Source organism: Cololabis saira, chromosome 18 (genome assembly GCF_033807715.1).
Source record: "Cololabis saira isolate AMF1-May2022 chromosome 18, fColSai1.1, whole genome shotgun sequence".
NCBI classification, from domain to species: domain Eukaryota; kingdom Metazoa; phylum Chordata; class Actinopteri; order Beloniformes; family Belonidae; genus Cololabis; species Cololabis saira.
Genome location: NC_084604.1, coordinates 36,498,807 through 36,513,333, shown reverse-complemented (window position 1 = coordinate 36,513,333; position 14,527 = coordinate 36,498,807). Strand labels below are relative to the sequence as shown.

The 14,527-nt window shown below is 44.0% G+C and overlaps 1 protein-coding gene across 4 annotated transcripts in view; it reads left to right on the top strand.

Annotated features, from left to right (window-relative positions):
• Nucleotides 1-13,338, top strand: part of LOC133464398 (adhesion G protein-coupled receptor F5-like) — a 52,158-nt gene extending 38,820 nt beyond the window's left edge. For 3 of the 4 annotated variants that reach the window (XM_061746338.1, XM_061746340.1, XM_061746336.1), the window contains 8 exons: nucleotides 3,034-3,174; nucleotides 3,256-3,434; nucleotides 6,762-6,926; nucleotides 7,048-8,451; nucleotides 9,544-9,585; nucleotides 10,574-10,633; nucleotides 10,774-10,840; nucleotides 10,916-13,337. In XM_061746338.1, coding sequence (XP_061602322.1) covers nucleotides 3,034-3,174; nucleotides 3,256-3,434; nucleotides 6,762-6,926; nucleotides 7,048-8,451; nucleotides 9,544-9,585; nucleotides 10,574-10,633; nucleotides 10,774-10,840; nucleotides 10,916-10,989 — 2,132 coding nt within the window. In that variant the 3' untranslated portion in view covers nucleotides 10,990-13,337. Of the gene's footprint in view, nucleotides 1-3,033; nucleotides 3,175-3,255; nucleotides 3,435-6,761; nucleotides 6,927-7,047; nucleotides 8,452-9,543; nucleotides 9,586-10,573; nucleotides 10,634-10,773; nucleotides 10,841-10,915 lie in introns of all 4 variants that reach the window. The other variant, XM_061746337.1, reaches the window with a different exon arrangement.
• The last annotated feature ends 1,189 nt before the right edge of the window (nucleotides 13,339-14,527 follow it).

Sequence of the window (14,527 nt, the reverse complement as noted above, 5' to 3'; positions counted from 1 at the left end):
CCCGGTGAACGAGAGGGTCGCTTCCCTGCGCCTTCGGGTCGGGAAAAGGTCTCTCACTGTTGTTTGTGCCTACGGGCCGAACAGCAGTGGGGAGTACCCGGCCTTCTTGGAGTCCCTGGGAGGAGTACTTGATAGTGCTCCAACTGGGGACTCCATTGTTCTACTGGGGGACTTCAACGCTCACGTGGGCAATGACAGTGATACCTGGAGAGGCGTGATTGGGAGGAACGGCCTCCCCGATCTGAACCCGAGCGGTGTTTTGTTGTTGGACTTCTGTGCGAGTCACAGTTTGTCCATCACGAACACCATGTTCAAGCATAAGGGTGTCCATCAGTGCACGTGGCACCAGGACACCCTAGGCCGGAGGTCAATGATCGACTTTGTGGTCGTTTCATCTGACCTTCGGCCGCATGTCTTGGACACTCGGGTGAAGAGAGGGGCTGAGCTGTCAACTGATCACCACCTGGTGGTGAGTTGGATGCGCTGGCGGAGGAGGAGGTTGGACAGACCGGGCAGACCCAAACGGATTGTGAGGGTCTGTTGGGAACGTCTGGCCGAGCCCTCTGTCAGGGACATCTTCAACTCCCACCTCCGAGAGAGCTTCTCTCGGATCCCGGGGGAGGCGGGGGACATTGAGTCCGAGTGGACCATGTTCTCTGCCTCCATTGTCAACGCGGCGGCTCGAAGTTGTGGACGCAAGGTCTCCGGTGCCTGTCGTGGCGGCAATCCTAGAACCCGGTGGTGGACACCGGAAGTACAGGATGCCGTCAGACTGAAGAAGGAGTCCTACCGGGCTATGTTGGCCGGTGGGACTCCTGACGCAGTAGATAGGTACCGGCAGGCCAAGTGGGCCGCGGCTCGGGCGGTCTTGGAGGCAAAAACTCGGGTCTGGGAGGAGTTCGGGGAGGCCATGGAGGAAGACTTTCGGTCGGCCTCGAGGAAATTCTGGAGGACCGTTCGGTGCCTCAGAAGGGGGAAGCAGTACTCTGCCGGCACCGTTTATGGTGCTGGTGGGGAGCTGTTGACCTCGACTGGGGACATTGTCGGACGGTGGAAGGAATACTTTGAGGATCTCCTTAACCCGACAGACATGCCTTCCACTGAGGAAGCAGAGGGTTGGGGCTCGGAGGCGTGCTCATCCATCACCCAAGCCGAGGTCACCGAGGTGGTTCGTAAGCTCCTCGGTGGCAGGGCACCGGGGGTGGATGAGATTCGCCCTGAGTACCTCAAGTCTCTGGATGTCGTAGGGCTGTCTTGGTTGACACGCCTCTGCGACATTGCATGGAGGAAGGGGACAGTACCGCTGGGGTGGCAAACCGGGGTGGTGGTCCCTCTGTTTAAAAAGGGGGACCGGAGAGTGTGTTCCAACTACAGGGGGATCACACTTCTCAGCCTCCCGGGGAAAGTCTACGCCAGGGTACTGGAGAGGAGATTACGGCCGATAGTCGAACCTCGGATTCAGGAGGAACAATGCGGTTTTCGTCCCGGTCGTGGAACACTGGACCAGCTCTATACCCTCCGCAGGGTGCTCGAGGGTTCATGGGAATTTTCCCAACCAGTCTACATGTGTTTTGTGGATCTGGAGAAGGCATTTGACCGTGTCCCTCGTGCCATTCTGTGGGGGGTGCTGAGTGAATATGGAGTCCGGGGCCCTCTACTAAGGGCTGTCCGGTCTCTATATGATCGGAGCAGGAGTTTGGTTCTCATTGCCGGCAGTAAGTCAGACTTGATTTTGTCCTGTTGGCTTCATCAGACCGGGACCTCCAGCATGTGCTGGGGCGGTTTACGGCCGAGTGCGGCAGGGATGAGAATCAGCACCTCCAAGACCGAGGCCATGGTTCTCCATCGGAAAAGGGTGGCATGCCTTCTCCGGGTGGGTGGAGAAGTCCTGCCTCAGGTGGAGGAGTTCAAGTATCTCGGGATCTTGTTCACGAGTGAGGGAACAATGGAGCGTGAGATTGACAGACGGATCGGTGCAGCGTCCGCAGTAATGCGGTCAATGTACGGGACCGTCGTGGTGAAGAGGGAGCTGAGTCGAAAGGCGAAGCTCTCGATTTACCGGTCAATCTACGCCCCTCTGCAGGGTGGCTGGACGCTCCCTTAGAGATAGGGTGAGGAGTTCAGTCACCCGGGAGGAGCTCGGAGTCGAGTCGCTGCTCCTTCACATTGAGAGGAGTCAGCTGAGGTGGCTTAGGCATCTGTACCGGATGCCTCCTGGACGCCTCCCTAGGGAGGTGTTCCAGGCATGTCCCACCGGGAGGAGACCCCGGGGAAGACCCAGGACACGCTGGAGAGACTATGTCTCTCGGCTGGCCTGGGAACGCCTCGGACTCCCCCCGGAAGAGCTGGAGGAAGTGTCTGGGGTGAGGGAAGTCTGGGCATCCCTGCTGAGGCTGCTGCCCCCGCGACCCGGTAACGGATAAAGCGGGAGAAGATGAGTGAGTGAGTGAGTGAGTGAGTGAGTGAGAAAGAAAGCAGAACATCCATTCTGTAATAGTGCACATTTTTAGTGCAACAACAAAAATGCAAACAGAAAGTCTGTAGAAAACTTGTAAACATATTTGTGCCTCAAAGGCCATGACTGTAGGATACAGTTGTAGTAAAACAGAAAAAAAAATAACTTGTGAACTCAACAGCTCAATGCAATTTTCCATTGGCATTTTATGACTATTTTTTGACTCTCACAGTAAGACGGGACAAAGTGCGTCCCTTTTCAGCTCAATACGGAATGCGTACTTTAGGTTATAAATACGGGACGATTCTGTTTTTCAAGGGACGGGTGGCAACCGTAGACAAGGGAGCGCCCAAGAGCCACTTTTCAAAACAATAGTGTGCCTGATTGGTTGTTCTGTATGCCTCTCCAATGGCATCTAGAGGCAGTTTCTGCTGCGTCCGTTGGTTCTGCATCCTGGATATCAAAATTGAAATCAGACCAACTCTTTGTTACAGTAAAAAGAAGAATGAGGATGGCTGACCAAGCTAGCGATAAACTGGTGACACGTTCATTCAAACAGAAATGTTAAATGTTCACAGGTATTCCTGATGACACAAACTGCATCCAGCTTAATTATGAAATAAAAAGCTGCGATGGACCAGAAGAAAGAACATTTACGTGTAAAGTTGATGGCGGAGAAAGTTTTACAGCAACAACAAAGCTGATCATTTTCACGGAACGTAAGGTCAACGTTTAAACGATAATTACACATTTTTACTGGTTCACTGTTGTTTTGACTGAATTGTGGTTCAAACTTTAAGGATTGACATGTGAGGATGGCGTCTATGGGACTGGGCGAGTGGGCGACAAATCAAGCATAATGTGTGAAAAAGGTCAAGAGGGGAAGAAAACTGCGGTGTGTCAAGAAACAGGAGTGTGGGAACTGAAGGAGGACACCTGCATCATTACCACAATCAATGAACTGCTGATTGATTCACAGGTAGGTGATTAACTGGTAAACTATAGACAAACTCCTCCAGGGATGCTGAATTATGTATTTTATTGTGTTTATCTATCTTTACTTAATTTTTTTATTGAACTTTGACAGACTTAGTCAAACAAATCACATTTTTTCAAACAGGAAAAAAGGCTTAGAACATCTGGAGAGAGACAGTTTTGATCGGAGCTGCAGTAGCAGGCCGTCACTTGGAGAACTACTGTACACTATTACCTAGGGTTGTCCCGATCAGGACTTTTTAGCTCCCGATCCGATCCCGATCACTTGAGTTTGAGTATCTGCCGATCCCGATTTTTCCCGATCCGATCACTTTTTTTGGCTCCCGATACAATTCCGATACTTTTTTCCGATCAGATACATTTTGGCAATTAATTAAGTTAAAAAAAAAAGAGGACTAAAACTCAGATTGTCCCGAGTTTCTTTTATTGTTCATTCTCTCCAACATGGACGTATATTTCTGTTCACTGACTGCATCATTTGATCAAAACAAAGCTTATCAGCACTGGTGCAACAAAATGTAGAAACATGAAATTGTAAACTAAAACAAAAAGTGCAGAATAGTGCAATAACAAAAATAAACTAGACAATTTCCTTGCAGAAATTTCGAGAGTGCCACGGCGGGCTGCTGCCCATTTGTGTACATTGCTTTATTTTGCAAGCAATAAAGGTGAAGGACATACATATCGGGCAATCAGAAGAAGGGCGGGGCTAATTTGCACCAATGAAGGTCAATGACTCAATACCGAGTCCTATGACACAACCCATGACTCTCTATGTCAAACCATTCAAAAGTTATTGGACTATAACATATCGGCCAATCAGAAGAAGGGGCGGGGCTAATTTGCACCAATGAAGGTCAAGGACTCAATACCGAGTCCGATGACACCACCCATGACTCTCTATGTCAAACCATTCAAAAGTTATTGGACTATAACATATCAACCAATCAGAAGAAGGGGCGGGGCTAATTTGCACCAATGAAGGTCAAGGACTCAATATCAAAATATATATATATATATAAATCCCATGAACCGGTTCCCAGCAGGACTGGGGATCGTCTAAGGTCAAAAGGTCAGGAGTCAGATTTCTCCATTACAGGTTAAAGTATATGAAGTCTGTACTGACTGAGTCATGTGACCGGTTTTGGCTCAGTCAATCAGTCAGCAGCTGAGCTCTGGTTGCCCCGGCAACAAGAACCTCGACTTGAGGAACATTCCGGTATGGCTGTGAGTTCTCAAAGTTCTCAAATAACTCAGATTTGTGAGAAAACCGTAGCTCCTAGCAGAAAAACAAAGACATCGTGAGAGACACAGAACCCGGCAGATTCTGACAATCTTAATTTTATTCAGATATTCCTTAAAATGTGTTAGTAACGGCAGTGCAAAAACCAAGTGAGATTTTTTTGAAGAAAACTTTTGATTACATTACAGTCAATGGAGACCGAGGCAGGAATTTGCGCCGCTTTAGTCCCCCCCGTTTAAATTTTGTGCATACCCCGCCTGTCAAAGTCACATTTTATTTTTTTTATTTTTTATTTTTTATTTTATTTATTCTGACCAAAAATTATTGGTCTCCGTTTAAGGTTTGGCCGTGACCTCGAGTTACAAATAAAAATTAAGGTTATTTTTTTACTGTCTCTCACACTCTTGAAAATGACAGCTCCACTTTAGATTTGACAAAAAAGTGATTTCCAGTCCTCGCTTGAGTGCTCATATCTTGAAAAGTGTACATTTTAGGAAGAAACCGTTCGGTGTTTTGGAGAGAAGATACGTTTTCCTCCGTTTTGAAGTATGAATGACATTTCTACGTGCAGGTATGGGAAAGTTATATGACACAGAAAAAAGGTGATTTTTTTTTTTGACGTTTTCCCATCCGCTTTGAATGGGGTTTTTTGGCCGGTTTTTTGGGAATAACTTTGGGAATTTCTTTTGGGAATTTCAACACCAAAAGTCATAGAAACATGATTCCCGGTCGAGACAGACGTTTTGATATATGATTTGCCTGGGTCCTCCGAAATCTGTAGGAGGAGTAGCGAACCGAAATCTGTCCGGACAATGAATAATATGATGAAAAATAAATCCACACAATAACAATAGTGCCTCTGGCTGTGCCAAGAGGCACGCCTCCTCCATAGCTATTCCATAGCAATGGAGGAGGAGTGCCTCTGGCACAGCCGTGGCACTAATAAATATCTCTTCAAAAGAGGTAGTTTAACTACTAGGTTCAAAAGTTGAATGACATCCAGTCAAACTCACAATCAATAAGAAAATTAAATTAAAATACATTTTGGCTTAACCTTAGTGCAGAATTCTCAACAGCATGAAGTGAATAGCAGCAGCATTTCATCGCGGCTGTTATAGTTTTCTGTCACTGTGTTGTAATGTTGTCACGCAGAGCGTAGGAACCAAGTGTGGTTGTTCAGACATGGACCCTTTAGACCGTAACACTAGCCCGCAAAATAGCAGTCCATCATCCCTGTGTTGTGAGTCAAACAAGTGGAACAAAAGATGATAAACGAGTAACGGATAATCATTTACATAACACTAAGGTCACTTTTCTCCAACAGCTGTTCTTTCTTTTTAAAACTTTCTTTGATTGTCGGCTGTCTCCGTGCAGCAGCCTTTGTACTCATTCTGTCTTTTCATGCTTGGTTTTCAGGTGTCAAATAAGGTTTGTCGTATTGAACTTGTTGGTTCCTCCACGCAAAATGTCCACCTGACAAACATTGCATTTGGCTGTTGGACTGCCTTTGCTTTCAAGTTTATAGTGTTTCCTCACTTCGGACATTGTCTCCATTTATCTGATTGTAGGCTGGCTGTTGTTAGTTTTCTGTTAGTCGCGCTTCTTTCCCCTCCAGCACAAACGTCTCTTCCACCCAAAAGCAATATCTTATAAACACACATCAACTGTCTGTATTGTTTAATACAGTTGTTAAATACAATTATAAAACAATGTAATAATTAATATTATGTATGTCCCAATACATTTTTGGCCGATACCGATGTTTTGAAAATGACGTGATCGGGCACGATCAATCAGCTACCCGATCGATCGGGACTACACTACTATTACCCATAGAGTTGGAATAAAATATGTTTTTACCTTTTCGTGATATCATTCTAAATGGAAACAGAATTAATAAAAAGCAGGATTTTTTTCTAAAAAAATAACAAAATTGTTCCGAACAGTGTATTAAACAACCATGTTCAAAAGTGTTTCTTTTGGAGTTGAAAAAAAAAGCTTCCTTAAGCTGAAGGCTGTGTCATAAAGGTTTGTTTTGTTCTTCATTGTCACTGTTCATACTTCCAGGATCTGGTTGAAGAAGAGGTGGTGCAGTTTGTTCGGAACGTCAGTGAGTCTGTCAAGAAAGAGGAATCGGAAATCGCAGATTCTTCTGCAACAATAGTGGCGATTGTCGACATCTTAAATACCATTGCAAATGTTTCCACCACCGTCAACGAGGAAGTCATGCAGGTAAACAACACTTCCAACTTCATGGCCTCTTTATGACAATAGCAATGAATATTGTTGCGTTTTTTCTTCTCATATGTTGATGGAATTGTGTCCTGATGATGAAAACTCTCTCCATGTGCAGGATGTTCTTGACACCGTTGATGTCATCATTAGTGAAGATGCAAAAGAATCCTGGGGATTTCTGAATTCAAATAAATCCCAAAATGCGAGCTCGGAGCTCCTGAGTTCACTGGAAACCCTCTCAAATGAACTGAATGGGACATTTGCAATCGAGACTCAACGCATCCAGTTCAACAGAAGCACGTTCAACAGCTCTTTCAATGGAGAGCTGACCGCCAACACTTCCATACTAATTCCAACCGATGACAACCTCGTTAATGTCTTCATCACCACCATCGTCCTCTCCACGCTCAACAACGTCATGCCAGCTCGAAACTCCACGTTTGACCCCGACCTCTACAATACGACCACCAATGAAACCGTAACTGACAACGCCATCAACGGCGCCGTTGTGCTTGTCAAAGTAAGCGAGACCATTCGAAATGTCACCCTGAGCTACACCAAGCTCAACGGAAGCCTGTCATTGGACCCACAGTGTGTCTTCTGGAATTTCACACTGCTGGATAACCTGGGCGCTTGGGATGAGCAGGGGTGTACGTTCGTCTCCGACATAAACAACACAGTAACCTGCAACTGCACCCACCTGACCTCCTTCTCCATTCTGATGTCGACAGACATCCCTGAAGCAGTGAGAGAAATCTTGGATATAATCACTTACATCGGAGTTGGGATATCTCTGGCAAGCTTAGTTATATGCCTCATTATTGAGGGATACGTGTGGAAGGCCATGACCAAAAATAGCACGTCCTTCATGCGACACGTAGCCATCGTTAACACAGCAGTGTGTCTGCTGATCGCTAACATCTGTTTCATCATTGGTGCCTCTATTTCTAAGAACCCATCTGAAAACCCGGACGAGGACCACGACGTTCCAGTCAACCCATGTTCAACGGCAACGTTCTTCATGCACTTTTTCTACCTTGCTCTGTTCTTCTGGATGCTCGTGTCGGGGCTTTTGCTCTTTTACCGGACAGTCATGGTCTTCTCCCACATGTCCAAGTCCACCATGCTGGCCATCGGCTTCTCTTTGGGTTATGGCTGCCCTCTAATCATAGCCGTCATCACTGTTGCTTCAACAGCCCCGGGAAGTGGATACATAAGGAAGGATTATGCTTGTTGGCTGAACTGGGATCGGACGAAGGCCTTGCTGGCCTTGGTTATACCTGCCCTGACTATTGTTTTGATCAACATTTTGTTCGTGATTGTGGTTTTGTACAAAATGCTGAGGAGGGGCGTTGGAAACAATGCCCAGCCAGAGGAGAGACATACACTTGTGGTCATTCTAAGATGTGTGGCCATTCTGACTCCTTTATTTGGCCTGACCTGGTCTTTGGGAGTTGGAACCATGATATCGTCACACGATAGAGGAATCCACATTGCTTTTGCATTCTTCAACTCACTGCAGGTATTTACACCCATGGAGAAATGAAGCAGTGATTTAATGCTAGGGGTGTAACAATATATCGTGCCACGAAATTTTCCGACACAAAAACGTCACGATACGTGTCGTGGAGGTGACAAACTGTAGCGCGATATTGGGACAAATTTATCCAGTCAATACAAGCAGATGCTGATTTCTTTTTCAATGTAGTGATTTTGTTTTAACACAAGAGGGCGTTCTGAGCAAGTGGGTGACTAATCTGCGCCGCACCACCCTCTCCCATCTTTCCAATGCTTGTTGTTTCAGTGGAGTGTGCGTGTAGGATTTACAAGTAGAATGGAGAACAACGTAGCAATAGAAGACGCCCCCGCCACATTTAAGTCACCGGTATGGCGGCATTTTGGATTTCCAGTTGTGGATAGAAACGGCGACCGAGCGGCTGACAAGACGCAAACGATCTGCAAACATTGCCAAAAAATGTGGATATGCGAATATTCCTGAAGAAGAATATGTCCATCTTTTAGGCTGGGAGCATGTGGCTCTTCAGCCACATAATCCCAGCTCTGTCATAAGCTAAATAACAGTCATGTTGCATTTTGAGTTTGGGAGTTTTCATAGTTTTTTTATTTACTTTTATTTATTTATTTAATTTTAGTTGTTACATTCCTGGAAAAGAAAAAAAGTCAAGTCAAACATGAGAGAAACTATTCAGTTTGTGGCAAAATATTTGTACTTGTATGAAACTGAAGATGCATAATGCAAACCTGACATTTACTTTTAGTTCAGTTTGTGGAAAATGTTTGGCCTGGCTTTCTCTTTAAAACTTAAACAGTTATAAAGCATTACAAACTGTAACAATAGGGCAAACACACAGCATTGTTTTGTATTTTGTGTCTTTCAAATAAAAGACAATTTTTTCCAGTCATATGTTCCTCATTCAAGGTTGTTAAAAAAATACTGCTATAATATCGTATCGTTATCGTGACCTCAATATCGTGTATGTTACCGTATCGTGAGATTAGTGTATCGTTACACCCCTATTTAATGCAGACATTCAATTGTATCCGAATGTGTTCTTAACGCTCTGTTAACAAAGAACTGTTTGGCTTTCCTCAGGGTTTCTTCATTCTTGTATTCGGGACGCTGTTTGATTCCAAGGTAAGTTGACATGAAAGAAAAAGCATTAGCAAGAATACTTTGTAATACTTTCAGGGTGATGGGGGTTCAATCTGAGCATTCTTGCAGAGAGAAGCTTTAGCTCTGGATACACTTTTGTATCTCACCGTCCCCTGTGGTGGCACGGCAGTTGGTGCGATTGGCCCCCAATCAGAAGGTTCCAATTCAGTTCCTGGCTGTGTGTGTGTGGGGGGGGGGGGCAGATAATTTGTGCTGATTACAAATAATATTATATTACAAATAATAGCAGTGACCAAAACAGCTGCAGAAATACTGCAGGAATGACATAGCAGCAGTTAAATGCAGCCTTCTGTAAGCTTTAAATATCCACTGGGCTTACATCAAATACATCAAAACACAACAATAAAAAACACTTTTCTGAACTTATCAATATGACTCTGTCCTTCACAGGATAAGTAAAATGGATCACTGCAAAAACTCACAATCTTAACAAGAATATTTGTCTTATTTCTAGTTAAAATGTCTCATTTTAGTAAAAAAAATCTCATTACACTTAAAACAAGACTCATCACTGGAAAAAACAATAATTTTCACCTTTTTCAAGTAGATTTTCACTTAAAATAAGTAGAACAATCTGCCAGTGGAACAAGATTCTTTTGCTTGTAATAAGAAGATAAATCTTGTCCCACTGGCAGATTTTTCTACTTATTTCAAGTGAAAATGTACTTGAAACAGGTGAGAATTGTCACATTTTCTGGTGTTATTTTTCTGGTGATGACTAAATGTTGAAATAGCAGTAAAACCACATTCATTGATGAAATGACATAAGGGATGGAAAGGAGGGATGGCAGTTTTACAGGGGGGATGATTTGGACCGTTTTTATTTCAGACGGGAATGCCATCCCCCCTCATCCCCCCTCAACTCCAGTACTGCCAATACGGTGGCAATGCTTCAGTTGACCATCTAAAATACAGGACCATTAACTTATTTTTCTTTGTTTGTTTGTAGATTCGTTCTCTCCTCTCTAAACGAGCACCAACGCCAGGCTCTTCCTCAAATACAACGAGAGTAAGTGATTCTTTTTATGAACATTATTCCATCTAGTCAGACTTTTGCTTCTTACTCAATTCTACCAATCATCAAATAATAAAAAAAAAACAAAATAAAAACTCAAACTTAAACGTACTCACGCATTCTTTCTACTATAGAGCACAAGTGCCGGCGTTTCCTCTTTGAGTGGAACTAATTTGTTCAGTCGACTCCGTGGAAGAAGAAGTGAGTTATTTTATGTCCAGTAGCTTCCCGGTTTACTTACATAAACTGAGTTAACATTTTGCTTTTGTCTTCCAGATGTCTACCATGTTTCCCAGGCTGCAACCTTGATCCATGGCAACAGCTCATCTGAGTCATTTAACAGTATCTAAATCACTGCAATAGTTTGTACACATGTAAGCATTTATGTAATTAGTCATGTTTCTATTTTATTGTACAAGCAGCTCTATACAAATAAAACAGGTGCAATATATCTTAAAGCCACTCTATGTAGTATTACCACTTCTGAGCACAAGGGGCAGAGATGTCTGCTGCCTTGACAGAAGAATGGAGATGTGTATTGTAATACCACTTTTTACCACTAGAGGTGCACATCAATTGCGTGTCATGTCTAGACACATGATGATTCTTCAGATCAGGAGTGGGAAACCTTGGTCCTCGAGGGCCGGTGTCCTGAATGTTTTAGATGTTGCCCTGCTTCAGCACACCCTGATACAAATGACTGCCGTCAACAGACTTCTGCAGACCTTGATGACGACCTAATAACAACCGTTAATCTGAATCAGGTGTTCTAGCAGGAAAACAACTAAAACATGCAGGACACTGCTTCACACTGCTTCAAATGTGCTGCCCCCATGTGGTCAGAGGTGATATTCCTACAGAGGGTGATTTAAATTGTTTAAAGGTATAGTCTGTAATCGTATTCAAAAACATTTATTGTTATACTGGGTGAAATGGTCCTTCCATCCTGAGAGTAGCCAGTGAATAATGTGTTCAGAAAAAGGAAAGAAAAAAATCCGACCTCTCTGACAGCTTTAATCCTGTAAAAACTCTGACCAATCTGTTTTTTTGCGCACCGAATGGCACGGATTGGTCAGAGGACCAGAGGATTGGCAGGGGGGAAAGAACCAATCAGATGCCTTCATTTTAAGTCCCGCCCACGCTCCCCTCTGTCCCATGCGCGCACTTGTCATGTTGAAAATGTTGCCGGAAAACCTCACACACTCGAGTCACGTTTGCTGAAGAATGGCGCAGAAAACGAGAAACGAGGGGTCTCCATCCCGGCGAGGGCGGAGAATGCCGGTGCGGGTGGCGGTGCGGGTGGCGGTGCGCTGCGGTGCTGTGCAAGCTCTGGAGCCACGGCTACGCCGTAGCCTATGCCGTAGCCTATGCCGTAGCCTATGCCGTAGCCTATGCCGTAGCCTATGCCGTAGCCTATGCCGTAGCCTATGCCGTAGGGTACACCGTAGGCTACGCCATAGTGTACGCGGCGACGCGCACCATTCTGCGTTGGTGTAACGTGGAACCATAAATCAGCCTTTAGTGTGTGCTCTGTGTGCTGTTCTGAACACTTCGTCCCTCCGCCGAGACACAACTTTTGCGGTATGCGCTCATTGTTGTGTCTAAAAATGATGCCCAGTGCCCACCCAATCAGCAACGGTACAGATATTCTGTGATATTTTTTCATATTTATAAAAAAATAAAATTATAAAAAAATAAGGGTCCCCATAACTTTGTTTGGGTGGGCACAGCCCACCCCTGCCCCCCCCTAAAACCGGCATCGCTTACAGGTGAATGAGACATGGGGTAGTTTTGTTGAAAATCTGCTGTCCAAAATGTCCTGGAAAACTCGACTCCTGCAAATGCGCGTTCCCTAAAGTTTGTGGGGGCGTGGCTTTGGACGGAGCGCTGACGGGAGGGGGAGGAGGGGGCGGGGCTTAGAGGAGGTGCCACTTTCAAATCTTGCTAGCTCTCCAACATTACTGACTATACCTTTAAGTTCGATGGTAAATATCAGAAAAGAAACTGTGAAATCATATTTTAATATTTTATGACTACTTGAAACAGTATTGCTGATAAAAAAAGATCTTAGATACGAAACAATTAATGACGTGTCTTATGCGACTATTTAGCAATGGGAACTATCAGTTTTATTGACCTTGTCTTAAACTGTTTCCACAGTTTGAAATCACCAATAGTCACTTTTGCATTTTCTTTGTAAAAACATTAAGATGTCACCTTAAAAGAAAATGTTAGTAATCAATGAATTTCTTTGTGTGTTTCCTGTGGTCTAAAAAAATCATCATGTTGAGAAAACTTTAATAATATTAATACACATAAATGATGATATAAATTGTAAATAAAAACTGTGAAAATGCTGTCTGTAAAAAGTGCTGTCAGTGTTTTAAATCGCTGGGATCAGAGACAACAAAAGTTTACTCCTGGTTGGAACCTGGATGGAACCACTGAAACTCTAGTTGGAAAACAACTTGTTATCACATCCAGGATGAAAGCCAAGGATCAGAACAATAAAACAAGCACAGAAATCGTAATAAAACACAATCCAACAGAAAGTCTGACAGCACGTGTACAGAGGGGAACAGGAGATGCTTTTTTTCAAAAAAAAAATTTCTTTTTTTTTTTCGTTTTTTCCCTCATAAATATCAACAGTCACGTTCCATTACAGACATAAATGTGTACTAATCTGTGCATATCAATAAATACAGTATATGTGCAATGATGCACGTGTCTGTTGTTGAATACAATTGCGTCAGACCAAGCGCAGACACAAGCTGCTCTGATCCAGACGGGTGGAGTGTGGAACAAACTGTCACACAATGTTGAGAGAACGAGACAAATTCAGGACATTTCCATCAGGGGAGGAAAAAAGGAAAAAACTAAAGAAAATGGAAGAGTTTAATGCCTCTCTGAAAGGCTCGTTTGATAAATTTGTTACAAAAATCACCGATCCAACCGGGTCTCAAGCAGCCGCGGGGCCCCGTGTCGAGGCAAGAGATGATGATGATGAGGCAGGGGAAGGTTTCCAGTATTTTGTTAATTGGAGAGTTAAAATTGCGCATATAGACACCGATCGGACCCGAAAAAACCCCAAATTTTGCGAGGGCCCCCCCTGGCCATTTCGCACAGGGCCTCGCAAATCTCCCAGACTGCTCTGCTGCCAGGACATTTAAGCTGATTTGAAATGGTTAGATTGAAAACCCAAACCCACAAAAAAAGAACTAAAATATCTGGCCAGAGTAATAAAATAAAAAAATAAAAATAGTTGCAGGTTTTAGTTCTGTTCTGTTGTGCACAACCCCTGCTTTTGAGTTCAGTTTAATTCTTCCTCTGTTTTATTTCACTCCTGAAGATCCCGCAACATGGACAGATCTTACTGTACGGAGCCGGGAGGAAGTACCGACACGGGATCATAAGATTTGTTTGAATCAGCCTCTGTCCTCCAATCCCGTTCTTCTCTCTTCAACAGGAATCCAGCCACGCCTGACACTTCTCCTGGTTGCCCGCGCCACAACTCTCACAGCCAAGGCTGTTTTAACAGATAAACTTATTCAGACACTCCTTAGACACCTTTCCCTGATCTCATTTTACTCTTTTCTTTCAGTAGCCGTTACTTTCCGTTGCTTCTCCCTCTGCAGCAACTTCAGAAAGGAAGACCAAAAAAGAAAAGAAAACTACTACTCGGCTAAATAACAAAAATTCAAATGATTTTAAAATACCTGCTTAAGCTCAACACAGTGAAATAATATAACACTTACCATATAACCGTATTTTTGATACGTCTTCGCAATATCTTTAAACACGATAATGAACAGAAGCACAAAATGTCTACGCTGACGTTTTCAATACGTACGTCACTCGGGAAATGCGCGGTAAAATTTAAATTTAAAC